At 42.4% G+C, this 27,985-nt stretch overlaps 2 protein-coding genes across 8 annotated transcripts in view; one reads left to right on the top strand and one right to left on the bottom strand.

Annotated features, from left to right (window-relative positions):
- The window catches only part of MIA3 (MIA SH3 domain ER export factor 3), a 36,963-nt gene extending 16,138 nt beyond the window's left edge, over positions 1-20,825 (top strand). For 2 of the 4 annotated variants that reach the window (XM_073338786.2, XM_073338782.2), the window contains exons 6-28: positions 952-1,085; positions 3,681-3,812; positions 5,095-5,116; positions 6,463-6,551; positions 6,794-6,871; positions 6,962-7,072; positions 8,453-8,524; positions 9,645-9,749; positions 10,863-10,985; positions 11,098-11,215; positions 11,507-11,562; positions 11,654-11,744; positions 11,853-11,991; positions 14,648-14,749; positions 14,832-14,892; positions 15,035-15,070; positions 15,270-15,337; positions 15,642-15,739; positions 15,876-16,007; positions 17,183-17,251; positions 17,394-17,470; positions 18,394-18,544; positions 19,066-20,825. In XM_073338786.2, coding sequence (XP_073194887.2) covers positions 952-1,085; positions 3,681-3,812; positions 5,095-5,116; positions 6,463-6,551; positions 6,794-6,871; positions 6,962-7,072; positions 8,453-8,524; positions 9,645-9,749; positions 10,863-10,985; positions 11,098-11,215; positions 11,507-11,562; positions 11,654-11,744; positions 11,853-11,991; positions 14,648-14,749; positions 14,832-14,892; positions 15,035-15,070; positions 15,270-15,337; positions 15,642-15,739; positions 15,876-16,007; positions 17,183-17,251; positions 17,394-17,470; positions 18,394-18,544; positions 19,066-19,397 — 2,396 coding nt within the window. In that variant the 3' untranslated portion in view covers positions 19,398-20,825. Of the gene's footprint in view, positions 1-951; positions 1,086-3,680; positions 3,813-5,094; positions 5,117-6,462; positions 6,552-6,793; positions 6,872-6,961; positions 7,073-8,452; positions 8,525-9,644; positions 9,750-10,862; positions 10,986-11,097; positions 11,216-11,506; positions 11,563-11,653; positions 11,745-11,852; positions 11,992-14,647; positions 14,750-14,831; positions 14,893-15,034; positions 15,071-15,269; positions 15,338-15,641; positions 15,740-15,875; positions 16,008-17,182; positions 17,252-17,393; positions 17,471-17,618; positions 18,355-18,393; positions 18,545-19,065 lie in introns of those variants that run through there. The other 2 variants (XM_073338783.2, XM_073338784.2) reach the window with 2 other exon arrangements.
- A 195-nt stretch (positions 20,826-21,020) lies between these two features.
- The window catches only part of AIDA (axin interactor, dorsalization associated), a 54,237-nt gene continuing 47,272 nt past the window's right edge, over positions 21,021-27,985 (bottom strand). For all 4 annotated transcript variants that reach the window (XM_073338830.2, XM_073338833.2, XM_073338831.2 and 1 more), the window contains 3 exons: positions 26,228-26,350; positions 25,571-25,688; positions 21,021-24,167 (listed from right to left, as the gene is read on the bottom strand). In XM_073338830.2, the coding sequence (XP_073194931.1) occupies positions 24,071-24,167; positions 25,571-25,688; positions 26,228-26,350 (338 nt within the window). In that variant the 3' untranslated portion in view covers positions 21,021-24,070. The remainder of the gene's footprint in view (positions 24,168-25,570; positions 25,689-26,227; positions 26,351-27,985) is intronic.

Genomic DNA, 27,985 nt, shown 5'->3' with positions numbered 1-27,985 from the left:
ATTTAGCAGAGATTCCTCCTCAACTCCCTCCATGTAAAATTAAATTAAAAATCGTTTACTCGCTTGTAAGCAAAGTAAGCTTAGAAATGAGTATATACAGTAGTAGGAAACCAACAGGGCTGGCAGCAAGTCCTTCCTGAGATGACCAACCGTGAGCCTATGTCTACAGTACCCCTGCACCATCCACACCCCAGGGATCGATGCACTTGGCTCGATTTAGTGGGTATAGTGAAGACTCGCCAAATTGAGCGGAGATCGCTATCCAGTCGACCAGTACTCTACCCGAATGAGAGGAGTAAGGTAAGTTGACAGGAGAATGTCTCCTGTCAACCCAGCGTAGTGTGGACCCCGTAAGTCAACCTAAGATACGTCCACTCCAGCTACATTATTCATGTAGCTGGAGTTGCGTAGCTTAGGTCAACTTACCGTGGTAGTGTAGACATAGCCTTAGACAGGCAAGAGATGAGGCACTAGGGAGCATGTGGAGTTTATGGACTCTGTACCTCTGCCACTCAACTTCTGCAGAGCTAATTTCTATCATCCACTCTTTTCGATCTGACTTTGATATAAGACAACCACTCCCAAAAAATTAGCTCTAGTTTTTGGCTGACATAAAGCTGAATGCGAGTACATAGACATGATAGCCTAATTTTCGATCAGGAGTGGCCAAACAACACTTTCAGGTGCTATTAGTAGGAATTCCGGGTAATGGTGGAGAGAGAATTTGCACATGCATCTCTTGCCACAGCAACAGTTCCATGGTGAAGAATTGTTAGATCAGAAGTCTATGAGCCAGGTACTTCTGAGGTCCAATCCTTGGTCTCACAACCATGTGAACACTCATTTTAGAAAACTTCCATATTGTAGACAGGGCCTAGAATAAATACTAAGGAGTACTGTAGGTTTACTTAAAGTATTTCCAAAATTAACATTTTCCTCCTTTTAACGAAGGTATAGTTACTACTGCGGATGATACTGTGAAGACTGAAAGTCCTCATTTAGAAGGAGATCCTGCTGTACCGCATATAACTCTCAATGATGTGGTTATTTTAGCTAAAGAAAACATGCGACCATTCACAGATATTGTAAGTACAGTATGGCATGTACTTTTTAAAATTATTTAATTTTATGTTGATTTTTTTTAAATTGAGCATTCATAGTTGGCCTACTGAGGCATCTCCAAAACAATTTTGTGAAATGTATGAAAAATGGGTTGTTTGCAAAGAAAGCTGTTTAGGGAGTGGGGGACTAAATGACCCCATCCAAATGGAAAATTGTTTATAAAGAGGATTGTATTGTAGGAATACATGAAATTAAATTCGGTGTGTGAGTTCTGAGGGCTTGTATAAACAGAGAAGTTGCACCACTTTAGCTTGAATGGGTTTAGATTATGCCAACCACTTTTGGGTATGGGCTCACATCGCTTGAAAATGGTCCATCTCTATTTAGCTTGCACTTGCATATCTACAGACACAAGCTAAACTTGGCATGTGCCCACACGCAAGCTGTACTGGGTAACTAAGATGATATCAAATCACCCCCCCCCTTAGTGCTCGGTGCCCGCTGGGTGTAGCCGGGGATGGCGGGACAGGTCAGCCCGGCCGAAGAGCTGGCTGAGGCTCTCCGGGGCGCAGGCTCTGCTGGCAGCTGCGTAGGCTGGGCAAGGGGAGCGGGCTGGGATTGCAGCCACGCGGGCAGGACACGGAGCCGCCGCTCCTCCAGCGCCGGCTGGGGAATTGCGGGCCCGGCGGCGCGCGGAGCACAGGGCGTCGCGGCGCGCGCACTGCCCGGCTCCGCCCGGCGGGGTGGAGCGTCGCCCCCTCCCCACGTGGCTCAGGCCGGGGACTCGGGGCCGCCCCGCTTCCGGGTTCCCGCGCCTCCCCTGCCGGCGCCGGGCGATGACGCGCGCGGCCGGCGCCGGGGTCACCGTGAGGTGACGTGTGATTGTGGGCTCGCGAAGGAGGCGAAGTTCGCTCAGCGCCGCCGACCGCGGTCCCCTCTCCCCATGGAGCCCACGGCCCCCCCCGGGGCAGCCGCCACCGCCGCCGGCCCCGCCGCGCTCCTGCTGGGGCCCCTGTCCCGCGGATACGCCGCCCTCATGGGCTGGCTGCTGCAGGTGGGAGCGGGGCGCGGGCAGCCGAGGAAGGGGGGAGCCCCCGGCGTCCCGGCACCTCCCCCTCCCCGGGCGGCTCGCGTGGATTCCCCAGAGGGCGCCCCGGGATCCCGAGCCGGGGCCCGAACCCTCTCCCCCGCCCCGCCCCCCTTTGCCCGGCGCCTCCCGGCCGCGTGTGGCAGCGGGGGCCGCCGGGGGAGCGAGCGCCGCGAGCTTGGCCCGTAGTCACTGCACCACCCGCCGGCCTGTTCCCCTCCCGCGTCCCGTCATAACACACTGAGCCGGCACGGAAGCCTGGCCTGGGACGGGGCACGGAGTGGGGCTACCCCCTCCTCGCCTGCAGGCGGTGGGTCAGTTGTCAGTGGAGGGCGAGGGGGGTGAGAAGGAGGGGATGGCTGGTTATTGAGAGCTAGGCCTTGGGTGTGTTGGGGGAGCAAGAGAATCTTCCTTTCCTCAGTGTTCAGGAACTTCCCAGCCAGGGAATACGTTCTCTTGCCGTTTCTTGTTCTTTCCATTTTGCTGCTGTTTGTGATTTTTTTTATCACCGTTGACCAAATATATCCTATTATAATGCTGTCATGGATCTCCGCTTTCTGTCAGGTGACTCCCATTCTCTTCCAGAATTTCACAAATCACTTTTACCTAAAGCTTGCAGGTATGAGAAACAAAGTAGGAAAGTCGGGAGGAGTTTTTGTCGCTGTAACATTAGATGGACTGTTATGGGCTGTGTTGTCTTTTAGGCTTGTGGATTGGTATTATGATTTTTTTTGGTATGTAAGTGCATTGTATAGTCAAAAAGACTGTTGAAACAGAACTCTGGATGAGCTGGATCTGGAGCTTTTAACATTTATTTTTTCAAAGGTTATTGAAGATTGCATGTTTTAGTTGTGTGGTTGAAAAGAGGACTGTGTGGCTAAATGTGTTTAAAATAAATTTAACTTATCCAGTCTCACTTTTATATCAGGGATGGGAAGAGACCATTTGACAAGGATGAACTAGGGAAGTGAGAAAATGTTCAGACTATCAAGTTTCATTATATTTTCTTATGGTTTCAGTATAGTGCTAATGACAGGAAATGTAAAAAGGAATGACTTCATGTGCTGAAGAGCTAATTGATTAGTTATGTATAACCACAAATGTCTGTGATTTTTTTGGCCTTGTTTTTAAAAAGAAGCTGGTGGCTTCTAGGGAGCGTTGGATGGTTAAATTGTATAGAAGCCCCTTACTTCCAGGTTCTTCAGATATTCAAAAATATTTTCAAGTAGAAATGTGATCAGATTGCTTGCATCTTTGTTGCCAAACCCAACCATCAAGCTTCTTCATGGCTCCACAGATGCTTCTTTAGGCTAATTACATTTACTTGGCATGTTCTAGCGCTGAGCTCTTTGCAGGCCATTTGAGACCATTGTGACTACCCTAGAAGTCTTTGGATAGTCCTCTCTGGTTTTACGGGTAGATGATTGTTTTCCTTCTTTTGCTCTTCCTGTGTATTTTATTAAAAGGTCTGTTTTTGTTTTGTTTTGTTTTGTTTTTTTTAAAATCATGGTTGTCAACCCTGTTGTTTTAGTTGATTGCTACACTGCCTGAGGACATTCGGCCTGGGCCTGACTTCCATGGACTTCCATGGGAGCCCATCATTATCACTGCCTTGGTGGGAATTGCTACTCTAGGTATACTGTTCTGGAGAACCTGCCTTTCAGTAAGTACACTTCAAGTTTATGAGCATACTGATGTTTAGTCCTTTGTGATGTTGAGTGTACTATGGCTGAGTACTTGTAATGCTACAAGTATCAAAGCAATATTTTTCTTTCCTTTCCCATCTAGATCATTAACATTAATTTAGTGTTTAACAGTTTCTTTTAAAACTGAAACCAATATTCTTTAAGTTATGGAGTGAGTCTATCAAACTATCACAGTGAAAATTTCAGTAACTGTCAATGTATAGTTCCAGGATTGCAGGGAGTTGTTATGGAAACCTTAGAATGCTGAGGAAGAGTGAAATTGTCTATGCAAATTGTGCCTCCTAAATGCCTGATTGAATCCGCAACCAACTACATAACAAGCATCTGACCACTCAGCTGACCATTTCAGGTTCCCTGGTAGGAGATCTAGTCTTCATTGCAGCTGTAAAGCCCCTCCCCATACTCACCTCTTGCCCACTCCACATAAAATGTTTAACATTTCCCTTTCCACAAACAAATCCCCAGGCAAAGTATTTATCTCTGACCAGCCTTCAAATTTCTTTTCCAGTGTCATCCATGTGGGAATTAGTATTTAAAGTTAGATTGTTAAAGTGCCAATTTATTTTGCAACTTTTAAATTAAAGGAGAGTAAGCACTTAAAAATTCTACACATTTGTCAATGCCACTTACTGTGTAAAGTAGAATAATATGGAAAACAAACATGTTTTGGGACAGCATTGATTTTTCATCACTAGCTTTGTTGGTTAATTCACTGGTTCTGGATCTCACGCAAAGTCTCCTTAATTGAAAGGGCATAAGAAGGAGAGTTTTATGTATTTTTTTTTTAAAGTAGTATTTGCTTGGAAAATAGTAATTTCCATACAAATGTAGTTCATTTTAACTAGTTGATTGCAGCTAGGTTTGTGTGTCACCCTTTAACTTCTGCAAATTCAGGATGATCATTTGATGTACAGTTGGTTAATATTTTTTTAATTTATTCTAATTTGGGTTATTTGTGCCCTCCTAATGGTTGAATAAACAGTCCTTTTCCCAGGCTCTGAAATAGGGCATTAGCCTAGAAGCTTTTATTAGCTAAGCTTGTTTATTCAATGTTACTTGACACTTTAATTGGCAGTGATATATATGTAAATCTTTCCATACGCTAATTCAGTCCACGTACATTTAAGGCTAACTGTCTCCCTCTCACAATTGTTTTCCCCCCTTTGGGGAGGGATTCATAGAAGCTTTTGAATAACTCTTTTTGTGACCACTTCCTTTTGTTCTTGTTTTCTCTTGTAGGTAAAGAGTAGAATGTATCAAGGTAAGATTCTTTATGCTTTTCAGTGTTCTTGCTGTCGTTGTTTAAAGACTTTGAACATGTTATGGGGGCTAAGTATTAGTCATCTTTTCCTTTCCAAGAGAACACATATCTAAGATTATTGTATATGCTAGGGGAAGCCAGTATGAGCCATGTGTGCTGTGCTGTGGCAGTGCTTAATATTAAAAGATACAGTGCTGCACATATTGGCTGCCTGGATTAAGATGAAACATTGGATACTAGGGCTTCTGATCGCTACAGCCCACACCTCCAAGTTAAGGATAAAGGCAGAAGTCACACGCAACACTTCAAATGCCACCCTCGGTAGGGCAGAGGTTGGGTGTCAGAACCCCATGTGTAGTGGGGAGGAGAGGGGCAACAGTTGCACTGCAGTTTATGGGTTACTGGAGCAATAACTGGTGCCCCACGCCATGGATGGGGAGGATGCATAACTTCCTTGCAGATATTGTCACTGAGGAAGCTGGAGGTTTTGGAAATGGGAGAATTGGCGCTTACGACACCTGGGGAGATGTGGGAAGCAATTTGGGATTTGGATAAGCATACTAGCCGGATGTTTCTGCAAAAAAAATTAACATCAAAATAATATTGACACTTAACACTGAAACCTAAAGATGACAATTTTAGCAAGCTGTTTAGATGGAGGAGCAAATTCACACCTCTCTAGGCTATTGCTTCATCAGAGAAATACTCCCTATGAGGACTCTACTGGTGAGCGGTGCTCCATCAAGCTCATCAGCACCGCTCACCAGTTTAGGATCTGTTCATGTTCTCAGTGTTTCCTTCACAGCCATGAGAAGTAAAAACCTTGGCCTAGATTCTCTGCTATATAGATTTTAGTTTTGGTGCAGTACAGAGAGCCAGCCATCAGGGAGCCATTTACCGTTCCCTGAGTCTCAGGGCAGATCTGTGCCCCCACCTCAACCTCCACGTGAGTTGGAGCTGTCTGAGGTTGCAGTGGTTCCCAAGGAAACATGCGCTGTCTGGGCATAATCAGAATGCATCCTACTCTGACTATGCTTCCTGTGCTCTGTGAGGAAGGATGCACAGGAGCCAGGTACATCAGCTCTGCACCAACTGAAGTTTCCCCAGGGCAGGGGAATACTTAACCCTGTGTCCAGTTGCTTTCCAACCCTTTATGTAAATGAAAGTTTAAGTTCTATAGCACAGTTGTGCAGGAAGGAGTGAGTGCCATGGAACTGTGGAATGCACAAGGCCCTGCTTTGTGATATAGTCCTCTCTTGAAAAAAGTTCACAAAGTGGTGACAGCAGCTTTGAGTTTTCTCTCAGGACGTGGAGTACAATTATTAGCTTTATCCTTTTTCCCTTAGTGACTGAAAAGCAACTTGCTGAAAAGATTAAAAATCTCCTACAAGAAAAAACAGAAATCTTAGAGAAGATGTCAGACTATGATCAAAAGGTATTGCACTATTTGCCTACTTCATGCCTCTTAATTGTCTGTCGTTGGCTTACTGTACAGTGAATAAACAGCTAATGTCCTAGCATCATTTCTGTAACCTACATGGCATGTTGTCTTCTGTCATGTTTCTCTGTTTGGCATCTGGGACACAGTTTGTAAATAACATGCACAAAACTTTTATTATATTACTATTTTTTGTTTGTACCGCCTGTGGTGTTATCGTATTGTTTCCATGCACCTAGATTAAGGAAGCCAAGGAATCTGTGAAGGTGGCCCAGAAACAGAACACTAGTCTCTCAGATGAAGCTGCAGGACTTAAGGTAAGGAGCAGCTCATGCTTTCTATGATGTGCATAAAAATATAGAAATAAATACTATGCTTTAGTTGGTTGGGAATTGTTTCTGTTACAGGATGTTATCAAGGGGCTTGAAGAAACAAACCATCTCCTAGATGACAGATTGAGAAACCTGCAAACAGTGCTAGAAACAGAGAGACAGCAGAATGTGAAGAAAGAGGACAAAGTAAGATATCCGTAAGGGCCAGTGGTGCCCTAAGAGGGTTTAGGTCAGGGGTCACTGTGCCTGAATTATTGAGGTGAGGAGGGCTGGGTGAACTAGTTCAGAAAAAGAACTGAAGTAAACCTTCTCCCAAAACTCAAAGTAGAGTTTTGGCTGACTTTTTAGTCACATGATTCTGCACCTCTTTGTCTCAACCAAAAGCAGAAACACTGAAATCCATGGAGAAAGATTGCATTCTGGGATTTCCTGGCGATATTGGTTTCCGACTATGTTCCAATAGTTATCCTAACCGATCTTCTGAAATTTTACCATCTCCCTAGGAACCTCAATTTTGTTATGAGGATGAAGTTTTCTGAGATTTCCCTTGCCCTTATCCAAGTCTTTTCATGTTGATCCTCCTAACACAAAGGATATGTCTACACTGCAGCTGGGAGCATGTCTCCATGCCTGGGGAGAAAGACATGCCCTAGCGCTGGCCAAGCACAGCGCTTCTCAAACTGTGGGTTGGGATCCCAAAGTGGGATGTGACTCCATTTTAATGGGGTTGCCAGGGCTGGCATTAGACTTCCTGAGGCCCGGGGCTGAAGCTGAGGCCCTTGGGCTTCAGTCCTGGGCGGCGGTCTCAGGCTTAGCTTTTGCCCTCCATCCACCTTTCTCCCCTCCACCCTCGTCTGGGGTGGTGGGGCTTGGGCAGGCTCAGGCTCAGGCTTCAGTCCCGCCCCTTCCCTCCCCCCCGGGATCGTGTAGTAATTTTTGTTGTCAGAAGGGGGTTGCAGTGCAATGAATTTTGAGAACCCCTGAACTAGCATATTCAAAGCAGCAGCCTGGCTGTTGCAGCATGAGCAGCAGCGTAAGCTACTCACCTGAATATGGACCCTAGAAGCAGGGTGGGCATGTACTCAGGCAGCTAGCCTGTTTCTCAATATCCGCATCGCTATTTTTAGCATGCTAGCTTGACCAGAGCTCATGTGTGTCCTGGGAGGCATGCTCCTAGCTGCAATGTAGACGTACCCAACAATGGCTAAACTCAGATTCCACTGAGTTCCGGTGGTGGTCTTTCATTTGGTCAAAAGTTGTTGCTAGGTGGCAGCAGCAAACTGCACCTTTCACTTCAGGCTGGAGAAACTGATAGTGAAACACGGTTAGCTTAGAAAGCAAGGGTCGTAGCTTGGTCCCAAACTGATCCTTTTCTTTTCATTCCCCTGCCCCTGGTGTGGCAACGTGTTGTACTCCAATTAGTCTGAGGGCTGGCTCTGAAACTCTAGTTTGGTTGGAGTTTCGGGTATGTTCAAATACCTTGAAAATATATTATTTAATAGTAACTGAAATTAAATTTCAATTGTGAAGCTAAAATGGAGTCGCCTTTAATTCTTTCTTATGCAGATATTTGAAATGCAGACGGCTTTGGAGAAACTCCAAGAAGTTATCATGCTGCATTCTGTAGAGCTTTCAGAGGTAAAGCACTTTCTAGATCTTCCTTCAGAGTCACTCTCAGAAGCTGGTTTTTGTACCAGCTATCTTCATGTATTAAGATTGTGACCTTAAGCACTCATGTATTCACACCTTACCTAAGTTCCCTCTAAGCTGCGCAGCTGCCTAATAAGCACCGCACAGGCCCTCAGGGCCATGACAGGGAGCGATGCCCTCCCCAACCCCTGGATCTGCTGCGGCTGGGGGACAGGCACCCCTCCCCTGGCCCCATCCCAGCCCCGGACCTGCTGTGGTTGGGGAAGAGGCACCCCCTCCCCTGGACCTGACCCAGCCCGACCCGGACCTGCCAGGGCTGGGGGACAGGAGCCCCGACCCAGCCCAGCCTGGACCTGCCTGATCTTAGGCAAAGATTGTACCTTGCTAGATTAAGCTTTAGACTTTTAGGTGCACGTGTTCACTTTTGTTTTACTTGTAACCCTTTCTAACTTTATTCTTTTACATGGCATCACTTAACCTATGTTCTAATGTTGTTAAATGTGTTCTATTCTTACTACAAACCAACTCAGTGCTGTGTTTAAATGGAAGGATTATTTATCCCAGTTAAGCTTGATGTGCTTTGTGTCTTTAGAGGAACAAACAAACCTTTATTATTTCTCTGAACTATCCAGGAAGTGATGGGATATTACAGAGCATATGGTTTTGGGAAAATTCGGGATGTTGAGTGTGTTGGGGTCATCTTGCTGGTTATTTTAAGAAAGAAAGAAAGAAAAAGAGAGAAAAGGCTGATGGAAGCCAGAGTGGGACTGTAGGCAGGCTGGTCGGGTCAGAACTGCTGAACCAGGGCTGTCTACCACAGAGACACTTGAGGGTGTGACCTGAATACTTGTTGTTTGGTTGTAAGCATCCCAGATTGGGAACTACAACAGCAAAGCATTGTGAGGCACCCAGGGTTGCAGGGCAAGCAGTGACACAACTCCTCACCAGTCTAAATTGCACCCCCAGACTGTCACAAATATCTGATAGCAAATCTTAACCTACCAGGTTGGGGATGGGGGAGGGGCTTGCTTTTAACCTTTTTTTTTTTTTTTTTCTATTTTATAGTCCGTAATATACAATTCTTAAATGACATGTTGAAATTTTGTAGGTTCAGATAGTCCTCAATGAAGCTAAACTAAGTGAAGAAAAGGTGAAATCTGAGCTTCGTCATGTACAGGAAGAGAATGCTAGACTCAAAAAGAGAAAGGAGCAAGTAAGCATCAAAAGGCTAGTGAGCCTGAAATGCTATCTGCATTTCTTCCTTGAATTCTGTAATATTTTACACTGTGCACTAGGTCTGTTGGAAAACTGAGCATTTTGTTTAAAAAAAAAAAAAAAAAAGTCCCACAACTATTTCTTCTGCAATTAATTCTTGTTGTCAAATACTAGAATAAATAAACCTATGGGATTTGTAAGGAGGTTTCCACAGCACATGCAAACCTTAAACTGTTGCTTTTCAAGTATTTATACACTGATACACCAAGCCTTTCTGCACTTTGTGGTCTTAGCACATTCCTTCCTATCGTCCTAATACTAGTATCTTATGTTGATTGGATCATCTTGGTATGAGCCAGAGGTATGATAATACTCAAGCCCACTATTTCAGAGTTAGCCCTGATTGACAGATGTCTTCCAAAGCTTTACAGGCAGGTAGATTCCCATTTGTATGTTGTAAAAGCTTCACCAGTTCCAGTGAGCCAGCTGCTAACCCTTCTATGAAATTGTTGCACTGTTGATGTGATGGCCAGTGTCTGGTCAGAAGCAATATTTCAGACACTAATGTTACCACTTACGGACAGGGCCGATTGAAGCCCTTGTGAAGAATTGCTACTCTTGCTACATTTTGGAATGCAAGAGTCCATTCTGAAGCTATGTCTTTTCCTTGGTCCTGAAACATGACCCATCTTGTACAGTGACCTATCTTTGTAACAAAAGCTACCTCTTGTGTTGTGTGTCTGTCTTCTGCCCCCTCTTTAGATTGATTACTATATTAGGGGTGTGGTTGGGATGCTGGTAACCTTCAGGTAATTTCTACTATTTAGGAAAAAATGAGCCCTTTGACTCTAGTGTTGAATATTAGATGCTTGAAGAGAACTAAAATTCATAGAACTATGTAACAATACAAGTTGCAGAAAATTTTCTAGCAGCCAGATTTTCAAGTAGTCCGGGGATTATCTATCCTCTCATGTTAAATGTCAGGTTAATTTACGCATACGCTCTCCATAGTCACTGGTGATCAGTTACCATTTCAAAGTTGGCAATACACTCTGCATACATAGTACTAAAAAATAAAGCCAAAAATCATGTTAACTTGTTGTTTTTTTAGCTGCTACAAGAAGCAGAAGGCTGGAGTGAGAGACACACTGAGCTCAGTGAACAGATTAAACAGTATCAGAAGTCTCAGAAGGACATAGAAGAAGCACTCGCCTACAAGGAAAATGAAATCGAAGTATGTTCTTGCTAAAGAGCAACCATCTTAAATATTCCATATGTTAAATGGCTGAACTACTGTGGAAAAGTAGAGTGACTTCTATGTATTGTTCCTTTGATTTCTTCATTAGGTTTTGACTAACTGCATTATGCAGCTAAAGCAAACTGATCCAGATTCTGAGGGCAAGAAGGATGGAGAAGGAAATGGATGGGACACAGGGGATGATCTGGCCAATGGAGAACTGCCAGGTATAGAGATCTTAAATAACAGCTGGCTTGTGCATGAGGTAATTAAACATATATAGATGATGAGGTGCAGAACTCAGGCTCTTTGGATAAGTAAAATGTCTTTAAGGACTAATAAATTTGTCCCGAATGATGGTCCTGGAACAGTGATATGAGAGATTTAAAGTCTTGACTCTGTTTTTGTTTCAGCATTAAAATATTTGTCAGATAATTTTTTTAAAACTCTGTATTTTCTAAACAATATTAGAGAGAAGAGAATACAAAGCAAGGAAAACAATTACTTTTCTCTTCTAGATAACCAGAGTGAGAAGATGAAGAATCAGATTAAGCAGATGATGGATGTCTCAAGGGTATACCCCATTACGTTGTTTAACAAATAGTTCCCACATAACTTTTAATTCTGTCTAGGTTTATAAAATACTGTTGTTTCCCTCTTTACAGGTAAAAACAACATTATCTATAGTTGAAGAAGATAGAGATCTTTTGCAATCCAAACTGAGCGATGAAATAGCAGCAAGGCATGAGCTAGAAGGTAGGCTCAGCAGAAGAGCCGCTTAGTGTGAAATACTCTGTCTGTGATTTATAAATTGCTTGGTAGCAGTTCCTATCACTGCCTTATGTGCTTCTTTGTCTCCTGCAGAGCAAATAAAAAAGCTGGAACACGATTCCTGTTCAATACAGACAGCCAAAGCTAGATTTGAAAATGAATGTAAAACTCTGCAACAGAAGGTGGAGATTCTCAATGAGCTCTATCAGCAGAAGGAGATGGCACTTCAGAAGTAAGCTTTCTACCTTTAGGAAAGGAAACAGTAGTTACTCTTTCCCATTCTGCCTATATAAGATGCACCATCTAACTGTTTCTTCTCTGTCCTATTCTCACTTTGAGTTGCTTGGTTAAAATTTTATATACAAAACTCTCATGGAGTGTTGATAGCCACTGCTTTGATAAGGTTGAAGCTAGCTTCTGGTTGTAAGCCCAGTATATGATCACAGCTTCCCTAGAAACTTGACTTTCTTGAAATTTTCACATATCTGCTCCTAGAGTAGAAGCTTTCGGGGGGAAGTTTTGCTGAAAACTTTTGATTTATCTAATCTCTTAACAGTTTGTTGTACAAACTCAGTAAGAATGCCATCACAAATAAAGAGTCGTTCCTTTCTAGTATCTTGCAGAGAGAATAGTAAATACATTTCTGTTCAGTAATCGGGATCAGTTTCCAATAATTTTTCAGCATTGCATTTTGTCTCTTGCATCTATTTTTTTGCATTTCTAGGGGGAAAGTTAAGATGGGTAGGCAATGTCTGGTGGAGTGAGTGGTGAAGGGTTAGGCCAGGTCTACACTATAAATGTACATTGGTATTACTGTGTCACCGAGGGATGTGAAAAATCCATACCCCTGAGCAATGCAGTTATTCCAACCTAATGTCTGGAAGTCACCATTGACATAGCTTCCACTTCTTGCAGAGATGGATTAACTACGCCAAAAGGAGAAGCTCTCCTGTCAGTGTAGTAGCGTCTTCGCTGAAGTGCTACAGTGTCGATATGCTCTCACGCAGCACTGGGAAGTTAGTTAAATCCCTTTACTGTTCATTCCCTATTTGTTAATGTTCGAAATTTTTTAAAGTTGTAGAAATGTTGTTGAAGTACCAACCTGCTTCTTTGGCAGGGGGACATGAGTTGGACTCTGAGCCACACTTTCAGCTAAAGGGCAAATGTGACTAAGAATAACACAGTTCTGGAAGAGACAAGTGTTTAAAACTATTGTTTATGTGGAAGAAAATCAGTAAGGGATGGAAACTTAAGGTACTATAAGGCCATCACAAACAGGACATAGTACCAAAGAAATTGCGTTACCTGATTGGACCAGGGTCCGTCTACTCCAGAGTCCTGTAACTGTCAATGGCCAACATCAGTTCTTTCAGAGGAGGGTGCAGGAAACCCTATAGGAGGCAGTTATGGGACAACTTGCCCCCAGGGAAAGTTTTCTAGCCTCCAGTAGTTCAAGGTTGGCTCGTGCCCTGAAGCATGAGGATTCAGATCCTTTTCAAAACTGATTTTTTAAAATGAATTTACTGTTAAATCTGGATAATCCTCTCATCCATCTAATGCTTTCTCTTTGAATGAAACACTTCCAGTGGACAATTCTCATCCTCTGGGAAGTCTTTCCAAATATAGCTAATAAGTAAGGCAAAGATTTTATCATGGTTATTTTTAGTAAAAGTCACAACAGATCACAGGCAATAACCAAACAATAACCTGTGGGGGCTATGGGTGGCATCCCTGCTGGGGAATGTGGGAGGAGCCCACTGCCTGCAGCAGCTGGGATTTGCGGTAGGGGGCGGGTCCTGCTGGCTGACAGCTCCAGTCCTACTGCCCCAGGGCTGAAGTGAAAATGTCACAGAGGTCCCTGGAAGTCACTGATTCTGTGATTTCCATGATCTCTGTGATTACATCTTAGCCTCACTAATAAGGAAATCACCCACCCAAAAGCAGCTGCTAGTAGTTATTAGGTTTAGAGTTACTACCAGTTTCTTCTTTTTTGAGAGAGTTACTTTTAGAGTTGCCTGTAACTTGGATACTTCAGACTGATTGCAAAGGAGTCAGAAAGAAGGCGAGTGGGAACTAAACACAGGGTGAACAAGGGGCGCTGGTAACTGGTCACATAATAGTAGTAATTGGCTGGGAGACTGTTTACCAGAGGTTTCAGTTCCCTTAAATAACAGTTGTAGAAAGAGGATGTTTTCTCTCTGCTCTGTTCCCAGACCCCCAAAATTCCTGTTTACTTGTACTTACACACACTGTTGTACTACTTGAACCATTTGGATGTCAAGTGTAGAATCTGTCCATCTCTTTATCAGTGTCTGTCTCTAGAGTTGAATTAACATCTGTCATCTGCACAGCTCTAGATAGGGAAAACTCTCCCAGAAACAGAGAAATTGGGAGTTGTGGAGCTGAGCTGCCTACTAGTAACAGACCTCTGAGGCTCTCACACTCCTGGTCAGCTCTGCACCTGAGATTTTGGGTTCTCAGGATATAGATTTGATTTGGTTTGCTTGTCTGGCTCAGAAGGCTGTGAATATTCTGGGTCGGGAGCATTTTTCTCCTCTTTTGTACTCATGTTTCTCTAGTGCAGCGGTGGGCAACTGTCAGGGTAATCCACTGGCAGGTTGCCAGACAGTGTGTTTACGTTTGCATGGCTGCCCACAGCTCCCAGTGGCCGCGGTTTGCTGCAGGCAGCTGTGCAAATGTAAACAAACTGTCTCGTGGCCCACCAGCAGATTACCCTGATGGGCCACAGGTTGCCCACCACTGCTCTAGTGTTTCCTTTCTTCTTGTAGGTAGAAGGCATGAGATACAGCCAACTGGGTTTCTAGTTTTCGTCTCTAAGATCTTAGATGTGTAGTATAGTGAAGTAACTTTCTCTCTCTTCCATACAGGAAGCTGACCCAGGAAGAATACGAGCGTCAAGAGAAGGAGCAGAAATTGTCTGCTGCAGATGAAAAAGCAGTGTTGGCTGTTGAGGAAGTGAAAGTTTACAAGTAAAGTTCAGATACTGGAGGTTCACAGTTTTCTAACTTTGGATATTGGGGAGAATTTGTTTTAACCTTTCATATTTTACAGGCAAAGAATTCTGGAAATGGAGGAAGAACTGAAAAAAACAGAGAGATCTTATAAAAACCAGGTAAAAGACATTCCTGCTCATTGGTCATAGTTGGCTTGGTTTATCTTATTATATATTCTAATATATGGGGAGGAGTGTGGGATAGAGTAAATATTGGATAAACCAAGCTAAAACCACTTTTTTCCTTTTTCTTAAATCGAAGATTGCTGGTCATGAGAAGAAGGCCCATGACAATTGGGTAAGAGTGTGTTCCCTTTTCTGACCTTTGTACTACAGTTCCTAAATAGTCTGCAATGTTAGATTTATTGAATTTACATTTAGCTTCCTGAGTGGAGCAGTTCGTGCAGTTAGGAAAACAGATTGAAACTTTGGTTTATTTTTTTGGTCCCAAGTGCATTCAGTTTCTACTGTACCTATTTTGCTCTTTCCCTGAACAGCTCATTGCCCGTTCTGCAGAGAGAGCTTTGGCTGAAGAAAAGAGAGAAGCTGCCAACCTGAGGCAAAAGTAAGCATGTAACAAGCTATTTGTGGAGCTCAGTCAGTGTGCTCAGCACTATTTGGGCACAAACTAAAGGAAGTCGCAGTCCTGTCCCAAGTAGTTTCCGCTTTCTCGATTTAAACAAGCACGTCAGCCATACAATTCATTTGAGTAGTGATGCACCTTTTTAAAATTCACTTGACTGTTAAATATATCTTCATGCTGAAAGACATTAGTAAGCTTTTACAATACAGGTGGCCTGAATAGTATATTGTAACAGACAAAGTATACTCAACGTAATTTATTTTTTAACTTGTGCTTATTTTTTTAGATTAATAGAAGTGAACCAAAAAATTGCAATGCTTCAAAGACCATTAGTTGTAAAACCAACTGCAGGCAGACCTGACCGTCAAGTCCCAGTACGGAGAGGTAAATACTGATCTTCCCTCCCTCACCTGCACCATTCCTCTAAAGATTGTGAAGTCCTGGGTGTATTTGCTCTAAATATTTATAGAGTGAAATAACTGTGCTGGACTAATGAAGTATTGTTGCACCCTTTACACAGGTCCACTGAGCCGTGATGGCTCTTTTGGGCCATCACCTGTGAGTGGAGGAGGTCCTTCCCCACCACTGATGATGGAAGCTCCTGGTCAGCCCCTCTCTGCCACAAGAAGGGAAGGTTCAAGAAGTGAATTTGGTAAGGAGTGAAACTTCTCCTGCAGCCATAGACATTTATGGGAGGAAGCCCTGAACACAAAAATTCTGAGGTCTAATTTCAGTTTCCCACTGTGGCCTTGAACAAGTCAATTGACTTCTGTGCCCATTTATCCTTATATGAGAGAGGAATTGAGAATGTATTGTTTGTGGAGCCTTTTGGGGAAATACGCAAATGCTAAATATTGCCTTTTACTAGTGCTTATTGTCCCTAGATAGTGTTACCAGTGAACTGCAAGAGAGAACTTGAGTAAAGCTGGCATATACCCTGAAGGTCCTCACTTTAACCACATTGAGAGGGGCAGTCAGCACAAAAAGGCATTGCGTGACTCACATTCTTGAAATTATTTTTTTTGTCTTGTGAAATTCTCTGGATAGGGTGAACCATATCTGTGGTGTTGCAGAACAGTGCATTCTAGTTTGCCAGGGACATCCCAGAAAGTGCCAGAGAACTCATTCAGCACAAGTTTATGGGTTCATGTTAATTTTCATTTTAGCTTTGAAGCTTATTGTTTAACGTATGGGTTAGTCCAAATGCAAATTTGTTAGAAAGAAACTGCAGTCTGAAAGTCTCAGTATTACTGAGATCAAGGGTGGGGGGCCTGGTAGCAGCATTTGACTTTGTTTTTAATCAGCTTGGTTTCAGCTAGGGATTCCATCAGTTATGCTTATACACAGATGTATATACACCTCTGAGTTTTTCACATGCAACACAATGGTTGGAGAGACTGAATCTGTCCACATTAGATTAAGTAATGAGCTTACCGTCACTGTAAGGGTTCACTTGTTTAAAAAAATAAATCCATTTCTTACTCAAGTAATCCAAAATGCTACACCTTGTGAAAATTCCTAGAAATCTATGCTGTTTTATGTCTGGAGGTGCTGAAGTGTCAACCCCTTGCCTAACTAAGGATTTCTTGCACTTGCACTGCTGGCTCATAGGAGGATAGTGCTGGGAAGTGATCTCCCTCAAAGGGTTCAAAAGGAAACTGCTCCCAAAATTTAGTTTTTTCTCTCTACCCCTAGTGGTGCCACTGAACCTGTACACAATTAGTGACGTGTAGGTGCCGCTGTACAGAAGATATGGATTTGCTGTAAAAGTAGCTAACTGAATTAACAAGTCTGGGTCTGAGCTCTGTGTTTTATATTTCTTTTAAGGTGCGGTGGTGGATGGCCCTTCAGCTCCAAGGAGGCCACCTGAGCTGTCTGGAAGATCATCTGTCCCAGGTGAGTTACATGAGCTGCAGCCTCCAAGCCTTTCAGTTAGTTAGCTAGCTAGCTGTTTATTGACTGGAAACGTGTATTTGAAGGCCCGGGTTCCTCTTCCAAAGCAGAGTAAAGTCATATGAAATTTCTGCTTTTCTTACAGATCTCGGCCCTGCTGTAGCAGCCCTGCTCAATAGTGGGCCAAGAACCTCCTCACCTTCCACATCCATGGATGGAGTGGTAAGCTGAAAACTTTTCCTCTGCCAAGGGAACACTTTAGGCAGCATTTCTTGTGACCCACTGTACCTGCTGCTTCTCTTCTTTAATTGTGTATCATGTTCTATCTTGTCTGTATCCCCTGTACATCATTTACTGCCAAAAACAAAAGCAAAACCCTCCCAAAGAGTCTGAAGCCCCCTGTGTATCTACTGTTCTGCCTTCATCTTCGGAAGCAGCAGCAGCAGTGAGTATTTGGCAGCTGGATATGGTGCTGGTGCACTCCTTGCTTTGATGGAGAGAAATAAAGGGCATGGTGTTTTAAATTGCTGAATAGCTAAATGCTCTGCAAAACTAACCATGGGTGCTCTGTTTTTAAAGGTTTCTTTACTCCTGTTGATGGCTCTGTTATAGTTTTATGTCTGATTTTTATTGCAATATGACAAAAACCCTATTGCTTTTGTCAAGGACTGCATGCAAACATTTCTTTGGGAAGAACTTGTAAGAGTAATCCAATGAAATGTGATATTGTGGTACCTAAATATTTGTAGTACAGAAGGATTTAGATGATTTCAACCCGTACTACAGGAAGAAAGGTGGTATTTTGTTTTAGCTTTTGACATCCAGCAATATTGTATGGGCCTACTGGCATCTGTGAGGTGGGGTTAGTCTTGACTGTGCTGTACTATAGGAGCAGTCATCCCAAAGGTATGTTTAATGTGAATGCATTTGAGTGGCCTAAACCAGATTCTTCCAAAGGCAGCAAACTCCATGCTCTGCAAAGGGCTGGGGGAGGTTTGACAACTTGTTGCTCTTTGGCTGTTTGCCCTTACTTGTCTTTTCTTACCTTTTGGCACTCAAGTTAAGTTCTGGTGTTTTAGCATCCATATATTTGGTTATCGTCACAAATCATGTTTATTAAAGTTTCAAACCAACATCTTGAACAGGTAAACCTAGGTCCTAAAGGTCCATCTTTTCCTGGGACACCCATAATGACCTCTCCAGTGACTGGACCACCACCACCTCCAGTTCGATTTGGAGCACTGCCACCTCCACTGCGTGGGCACTATGGGTCTCGGCCCCTTCCTCTACCCTTAGGTATGATTACCTTATGCTTGAGTTTAACTTAACTTTGTTTTTTTCAGCCATTCCTCTTCTTACTTCCAGTAGCTCCTCCATATCCTATTGCAGCAGTGAGAGTCCCTCCTTAGGGGGGAGGGTCCCAGAGCCCAGCCCTGAATCTCTACACTTGAATTTTGCAGCTCAAGCCTGTCCTGGGTGTGTGTTTGCTGTGTAGACCTACCCTGTGAGTTCCTGGAACACTTTGCTGAGCACGATTCATCAAGCTTCCAAAGGAGCCCCATTCAAAGCATCTATATCTGTTTGTTTGTTGTACAGTAAGAGTGTGAAAAAGGAAATGCTAGCTGCCAAAAATCCCCCCAGGGATTTGTGGCCTCAAATGTTTGTATTTGCAGTTTCTATTGGCACCTATCTTTCTTTAGCTAAAATGCTTTGGGCCAGGATGGGAACAGGGGAACATGGGGAAACTTCTGTATCACTTCCATTAAATGAGTGTAGTCACTACTTCCATCATCACTCAATTTCCCCTTTCCTTTCAGTTTGTGGTCCTCCGCTGCCACCTCCAGCTGCAAGAGACTATTTACCTGGCCCACCATTAGGAATGAGAGACCTGTCTCCTGGCCCGTTACCACCTCCTGACTCAAGAGGATATGTACGTTTCCCTCCTCCTTTTCGACCTGGAGGCCCTCTTGGCCCACGAGATTATCCTCCTGGTCCACCGCTACCCCCACAAGGCTTAAGGGACTATCCTCCTCCTCCAAATAGAGACTTGCCTCCACCAGGACCTAGAGACTACCCACCAGCCCCTCCTTGTCCACCATCACCAGCAGGTCCCAGGGACAACACACATCCTCCAGAACGAAAACCATAACTTCAACAGTTGGATGGCAGCTCTGTGGAATGGATTCTAGCACATTTCATGCAGTTACGACTTTAAATGCCTTCAAAAGACAACTATCTTTTAATTTTATTCTTAAATTTGGTTTCAGTATATTTAGTTTTTGCAGAATTACTTTTCCCTCAAATTTCCCTAGTCATGTGCATTTGAGATCACTTTAAAGAAAAGTCACCCTCTGGGAATGCAAAAATCATATGCTAATGATGGACTTGAAGCCTGCTTCTTATAGCTGCGGTCCACCTGCAGCTCTTTAAATGTGCAATACAAAAGTACCTGTGTGGTTGGTTTTAATTAATGTAGCCTATGTAATCAGAACATTTCCTGTGGAAATATTTTTGTAAGTAAAATGCTACCCAACTTGTCTTCTCCCTCACATTAACCTGCAGTTACTGTAGACCAATGGTTTACAGTAAGACTCTAAAAATATTTACCTTTTTAAGATGTCTGGTCAGAAAGATTGAACATGAGCTACCCTGTACTCAAAGGAAAATTCTAATAAAGAGCAAAATAAATTTGCTAGATCTTTGAGCATGCAAGTGAATCTGTCCTGGAAGCCACTTGTGAGAAGTTAACAGTAACCTTGTGTAAGACTTGAGCCACTCATGCAAGCAGTTGCACAGCTCTTAAATTCAAAATCAGGCTATAGCAAACTCCTGATTGAAATTTAAGTCACTTGGGTTTTATGGAACTAATCAGACCTACATCACTTGTGCCCATGTACACAGCCTTGAACTGACATATTGCAGTGAAAGCCAGGCTAGCCTGTGACCCATGTGCTTAACTGCAGTACAGAAAAGTTTAGGGTCCAATGCAGTTTAAAAAAATTCATCTTCCCCAAAGCATAACTCTGTGTATCAAAGTTTTGTGCATAGTTGGGCTTTTCAAAAATATAGAGGCTAGAACTTCAGATTATAAATAGTAAATAAAGTGCCCTTTACAAAGCACCTACATTGATCCTGTGTAATCATGGAGTTTAGCAAATTGTTTAAACAAATGGAACTATACTTTACAAAATCAAACTTCAGGGAAGGTAGATTTATATTTTAAGCTTACAGGATTTCCCCTTATCAAATGGTTTGGGAGGGAAAAAAATGTTTCCTGTAAGGCTGAAGTGGTGCTAGTCTAGAAGCACCAGTAGCCTCTACAGGGCTTCAGGTGAGGTGGTTAAATAGCTACAAGGCAAGATAGGATCTCACTTGAGCTATTCCCTCATACTCTTAAATGAGAGGTGTGGCTAGTAGAAACTCAGTTACAAACTGACCAGTCAACCCCACACCTCATTTGGAACCAGAAGTAAACAATCAGGCATCAGCAGAGACAAAAGTACTGTATTGTGTTAAACTACTAAAAAAATAAAGCAGCATTTTTCTTCTGTATAGTAAAGTTTCAAAGCTGTATTAAGTCAATGTTCTGTTGTGAACTTTGTTCAGAGTTACAACCAACCTCCATTCCTGAAGCATTCATAATGCTGAGCTGCTGCTGTACTGGGAAGCTAGATCCATTCCAGGGAGAAAAGTGAAACCCTCTGCCATACAAAGCTTTGAATAGTTTCTCTTTTGGGGAGAGGGATAGCAAAAAAATCTAGTGCAGGGCCAATTTCAGGAACTACATCTTTACTTGCAGATACAAGCAGCCATTAATTTGACTTGTAAGTGTAGGTAGGTTATTCAAATACCATAACAAGAAATGACCTTTTAGCTAAACAAGCTCTGACAGATATATAGCAGAAGTGTAGATCACCCTTGTACATAGTGATACAAGCAGCACCCTGTGTTTCACTTTTGGGAAAGTCTTTCAGGGATCACTACATCATGAAGGATGAAAAAAATGGAGAGAGAAGGGACTTTAAAAAACATTATACAAACATTCATCTACAATTAAATACAAAGCTCTACTTGTATATTAAACAAACAAGGTTTCAAACTGTACTGCACATGACATTCCATACACTTGCAGTTAATAGGGACTTCAAGGGTGATAGTTTAGAACCAGTGGATCTGTTTCACATGAAAACATGTTTAATTTGTAGGCAATAGTGTACAAATTGGCTCATTACCCATTCACCAGTAGACATGTAACTGGTTAACTGTACACATCTATAACATACGCATTTTAAGGACACCCATCTTTGAAAATCAGATCCCTCAAGCTAAACTTTAACTTATTATATTCCCCTCAAAGCAAGTTTATTCCATTTCATTTAACCCCCCTAAATTAAAATCTGAAATAGTTCTTAACTTTGAAAGGATTATCCCCAGCAGTCAGTATAACAAAGAGGGTGTGAGTACATCTTATCAGAGACAGGACTAGACTCAGTTTCAGTACTTTTTACCTTTTCCCCATTACTGACTGACAACAACAGGACAGTTTATATGGAGATGCATTTGAGTACTTCATGTGTAGACAAGTACATAGCCACAAAATATTTGTTTAGTATGACAGATGTACACATCAGAAAAAATGGAAGCCTCTTGGACTTCTAGAAGGCTACATGAGACCTAGAACCTTATTCAGCAAAGCACTGGTGCATGCAGTGAGACCCACTGACCTTAATTTTAAGCATGTGAATAACTGCAATTAAGCAAGTGCTTTGGATGATCAGGGTCATACACTACACCTTTTGCATTGGTGAAAGATTGTGGTTTTGCACCTATAAGATACAGTCAGTTTATTTAATGAATGTTTCCTTCCTTTGTACAACACCAGCAGACACAATAGAGGAACACTATGTCAGATTATATTTACATTTATTTTAACAAAACTAATCAAGATATTTAGTGTTTGTTTCAGGCATGACATTCTGTTGTAAAAGGTTATAATGTAATTGGGTCCCTTTAAGAACTGTTAACAGGAAAATACACAGTTCTTCAGCCATTAGCCAAATAATTGCTCACTGAGGTGAACTCATCCACAATTAAGCCAGAGGAGAGGAAAGAAGGGGAGAACACAAGGTTAAATTCAGCTTCTAACTTCCAAAAGGCCTTATTTGATCCCCATTACAGTTCAGTTCGATCACTGTACTAGAGGCAGAAAGGAACACCCCTGACATACTCCATAAACAGACTGCCATGAAAAGTGAAAAAATCCTTTTCCCTCACTTTTTTAAACAGTGTTCTGGAGTGAGTTAGTATTACATGGTGCAGAAAGAAAGGCGTTAATGGTACATTTACATCCAAGCAATTAGAAAAAGCTAACATTTGACACTGCATTCTCCTGGAGCTGGTCCTTTGTTAGCATAGCAGAGTGTATGTAGGCACTATTTAAGATACACATGAAGCACATCAGACCTTGAAGAACTGTATTAAATATTCCACTCACTGAATATATGAAAAGTTTGAATGGGTTCTACTTCGGTCCCTTTATTAAGTCAAAAGGTGGATGCAAATATTCATGTTATAATAAGCCAATGCCCTGCAGCTTATTACACACTATGCATCTCAATAATATAGAAAATAAATGATAATCCTATCTACCTACATAAAAACCAGGTTATTTTAGATTAAGTTTCCAGACTTGCATATGAATAGAGGTATGCAAAGATCCACAATCAGGTCTTATGAAAACAGTTTCTCATGGGAAGGCATGTCCATCTTCAGTCAACAACTTGAGATAGCCAGAGCACTTCTGAGCTGTTCATGTTTTTGGTGGGGGCTTTATGCTGAGTAGTAAGGGCCCGATCCTACCACCTGTGAAATCAATGGTAAAACTCCCACCGACAGCAAAGGGAGTAGGATGGGCCCCCAAAGCTCTCCCACACACTGGCTGGGAAAGTGGATAGCAAATATGAAGTACAGAAAAAAGAAGTTTGTTCCCTTAAATAAGTATTCATGATTTTTAAGGGATTCCAACACTTGTAATAATAGACAAGTTCTACCTGAAATCACATGATACACTGGATGCTGCAAGTCTGTGAACTATCTGAATGGGATTGAGATCAACAGTTGACAATTTGGTTGTCTCATCAGCACCTTCCCTTTTACCCTCAAAACACTCCTCCCTCCTTTCCTCTGCCACTTAGCCAGCTAAGACGAAAGAGCAGGCTGACAAGACGTTCTAGAGCAGCATTTCAACTTTGGATTGAATCTCTCTCTCTCTCTAACCACCATCCCCTGATTGCTTCTTAAACCACTCACAGACGCTTTCTTTCTACAAAATCCCTTTTCTATCACCTTCCCCCACCCTCCCAACGAGACAGAGTGAAGGACTCTAAAACTTGAAGGACTGCAATAGCAAGCATAGCAAGAGTACACAAGCTAGCAAACTTGCCACGACATTTTGCGGTATCAGGCATGGTGAATGGGGCACTTCCCACCCTCTAGCAAGGTTTTTGAAGGAAGGGTAAAAACAGAGGTAAGTTACAAAATTGAAATTTTACGAACAGCTCAATTCTGAAGAGAAATTGTCACAAAATACTTCAGTACACTTGTGATAAAACTGGTATCCAAAAGGTACTGGAAGAAACTTGCACCTGAATGGTAGGCTTAACCTCTGACCCTGTGGTATTGCTGTGCAGTGTGTGATGGTCTCATCTGACCTACTGGCAGGAGTACAGCTGTTTTCCTGCCTGTTGAAGGATGGGGGTGCTACACATGCAGCTACCGTGATTTGTGACAAGTGGTTTAGTTCACAGAAGTCTCACAAAAGGGTCATTCCTTGTGCAATGTTTGATGGAGGTGAAGATAAAGTGGTTTCTTGGTCAACAATTGCAGTTTCTTCCTTTTAAAGTCAGTGGGTTTTTTGTATCTGTAACCACAAGAAATAAAATTGAAGGCAAATGCTAATGATGACTAAATGCATCTGAATAAACCCAGGCACAAATGCCCATGTTCCAACAGTACCCAGACCCCCATTGACACTATTTGGGAAAGTGCTTCAGGTATGAATTTAGGATTCATACAAGGGAACAATAATGAAAAGTAGGTTAAACTGAGTTTCTTCATTTTCTTTTCTTTGGATTACTATTTTAGAACAAGGCATGGCAAGTTAAACTTTCAAACTCATACAAGCCTGAGTAGAAGAGAATTCAGTTGCAAGCTATTCAGGTTACCTTGCTTTGCCTCACACACATGTGCAACCTGTTACTGCAGGTTTAATTCTATCAGGAAAAACTATCTAGTAATTCTGACAACATTTAGATTTGTTTAAAAAAAACAAAAACAAAAAAACCAGATCTTACAAAATTGCTACTAGCAGGAGCCTTTTTCATTAGATGTTTCCCACTAAAGTTACTTCTGATTAAAACACTTCCCCATGTGACACAGTAGTTGAGACCATCAAAGTAGGACCTTCTCCATCCCCCCTCTTCCCTAAGTGCATGACTGCTCTTAACAGAATTACTTTGACCTGCATGCCTTTCTGGGACTGGCCCTTTAAATTTGGGAGAGTCAAATAGCTGCAGTCCTAAAATGGCCATTTTGCAACTGACACCTCACAACTCCCAGCCCTTCTCTTCTAGCTGATAAATAGCGATAAGAAAGAAAATAAAGTTAAGGAGACGAGGCAAATTGTCATACCCCTCAATGTTTGCAACTCATTACAGCGCTACAATAGTGGCACCAAGAGAGTCAGAAATCAATACAGATTAACCAGAAAAACCAACCAGCCAGTTTACTTTCATTTTCCAATCAGAAGACAGTACAAGCAGTGAGTCTATAACTGTGAAGGGGTTTTAACATTGTCAGTTTTAATATTCAAATTTACTGTAGTAGGTCATCTGTTTTTGAAAGTTATTTTTGACCTGATCGCGTCCTTTGGGTGTGTGGCAAGCCACAGGGATTTCATTCCAAAAGAAGGCCTGCGTGGTAACCAGGAAGATGTTTGTTATTTTAGGAGCAGATCTGATTACTTTAGTTAAGGATCAAAACATATAGAACCTAACACTTTTATGCTGGTGTGTTCAAAGTTCCTACCAAACCAAATGCTGGGGTCTGTAATTGTATTTTCAGGATCATAGGAATAAAGTAGCAAGAAAACCAGGAGGAGATAAAGTGGTATGTTTGACAGTAAACAGTTTCCTGTATCTAATATAGCAAAGCATCAGCAGACAATACCAAGCTCTAGATTAGTTCCTTTGCATCATGTCACTGGAATCTACCATGTATATTTATATATCATCTATATATCAGATTGTATGCTAGGTCACTTACAGTTCTATAACAATTGTCCCAGGTTTAATTTCATCCATCTCCATGAAAGCAAAGCACTTGGTGCTGGTAAATCTCTTCTTGGGCTTATAGTGTTTGAATTCAAAGAAAATAGCTGCACCTAAAGGTGGAAAAAGTTATCAGAGAAAAACTAGTCAAATGTTGCCTATAACAGATTCCTTGGCATGAAAACATGACTGTCATCATAACCTGTTCTACATATATCAGAGACAATTGCTTCTATTATTTCTCTAGATGTCCTGAATCGATGAGAAAATTCACGTTTCTTGAAATGTCAGAATTACTCCCCTGAGCTCGTACCCCCACTCTGTTACTCATGAATGGCAGAACCACAGCTAGACAGCGTGACCGGTCCAAACAAGTGTAACAGAGGGTACTACTTGAAAGCAAAATATGCCAAGCCACTACTCTAGGCCTTGCACTGAGCTGTAGCAGTGATCACACAAGAAGCTGCTACTGCACTGTAGAGTCACACCCTGGCTTGCCGTGCAGGAACTTGCCATGTAGACAACCCCTGAGTCTTCGTGGCCGTAGTCTGGACATTGCTCCTACCCCGGCTGCTCCTCCAAGTAGAAGCAGCGTTAAGACTATTGCCCTGAAGATTCATGGACCCTATTTCAGAAGTCTAAACTTACCCACCTTTTGTTAGTTTTTCAACATGTTTCTGGATCTCAATGTCCACATTAAAATGAACATAGGTGTCCTCTTTCCTTGAAGCCACCGGAGTATCCTGCACAGGGGTCAGGTCTACCCCATTCACATCTGGAGGAAATAAAAAATTTGCCCCTTTTAAGGTCAAACCTCTTTTAAAAAAAACTTGTCATTTTATCCTTAGCATACATGCACTTTCCATCCTAGTATTAACAAATCTTACCCAGAATCCATATTTATTACATCCTATCATCAGTTCATTGGGTTCAAATTCCAAAACCAGCTCTTTATCTAGAATCTGCATCCTCTCTCTTCTGCTTCAAAGAGAGCCCCCTGAAATGTCAGAGTCACTATTCTGTCACCTTCCTTTTTGCGACAGGTCAGAACTAGTCAATTTTATTTTCAAAAAGGGCAATTTTTATGCTTGCCCGTGAAGTATCAAATTCCCTTTTGAGGAAAGTTTTCAAATAGAGCTTAAAGGTCTATTCTGAGAAAAGTCTATGAAAAAATACAGGTGTAACCCATTACCTCTAACTGTCCAGATGCAGATATACCTGCTTTCCTGGCTAGAAACAGTACTCACTACTTTTCACTCCTATCGGCACTCCAGAGCCGATGCAGATATACCTGCTTTCCTGGCTAGAAACAGTACTCACTACTTTTCACTCCTATCGGCACTCCAGAGCCGGCACAGGTATCGGGGAGGGAACTGGATTCCGTTATGCGAGCACAGATTAACAATTGTGTTGCTCCAGCATAAGCCAGAACAAGCAAGAATGCTGCTTGTTCTACTTATGGTTGTTTGACTGTTACTTTGTCCTTTCCCACTTCCGCCCTCCTCCCCCCACCTGTTTGTTTCATCCATCTGTTGTGCCTAAACATATGGTAAGGTCGTGAGCTCTTTGGGGAGGAGGCTGTCTTTTTTACTGTGTGGGCACGCGTGTGGCAGTGTCTAGCACCTGGGCCCTGATGAAGGCATCCAGGGGCTGCTGAAATACATTAACAAATAGTCAGTGGCAGAACTCTTATGGTTGAAGAGTTAGCCACCAACTTTCAGATTCCAGACAGATTTTAAGGGTATGGAGTCAGAGACAATGAACACGGTCTCACAATGCCTTTTTTTAAAAAAAATTAAACCAACAGTCACTTTTCTGAGTAGACTCACTTTAAAAACTGGGGAGGGGAATTAAAAGTACACCCCTTCTCATTTCAAATAGGTGGTACAATCTCCCACTGGGGAGCTAAGAGATTGATAGGTAAGTGGAAAGCAGAGTCAGACGATCATACAATTTGATAGCACAGCATTGCTTGGTAATTTCTGCTTCTCAGAAAAATACCACGTGTACTGTAGGTCAGGACTGAGGGGCAGGGTTATATGAGGAAAGCTTGCACAGCACTTGTACACGCTACCCTGCCTCCTGCCTGCAGCTACTAGCATTTGTGGTTTTACAATATATAATTAGCAAAGGGGAAATTTAACACATTTCGAACAGAACAACGTGGCAGTTTATAAGATATTTGCTTTTGAACTCTGAAATTTCATTACCCAATATTAGGATGGCGTTAAAAATTGGTACTTTACTATTAACCAAAAGTGAAATGCATTCCTTCATGCTTGATTTGACCTAGATCGGATGTTGGACTCCAACAATAACTGTAACCCCTGGTCCCACAAGTCTAGATCTCTAAGCCAGCTGGGGGGCAAAAGAACAGAACAAAAACAACAAATTACTGACAAGGAATACT

The sequence above is a fragment of the Lepidochelys kempii genome, chromosome 3, assembly GCF_965140285.1.
Source record: "Lepidochelys kempii isolate rLepKem1 chromosome 3, rLepKem1.hap1, whole genome shotgun sequence".
Lineage (NCBI taxonomy): Eukaryota > Metazoa > Chordata > Testudines > Cheloniidae > Lepidochelys > Lepidochelys kempii.
Note: the sequence above shows the minus strand (reverse complement) of the source record. Positions and strands in the feature narration are given on the sequence as shown.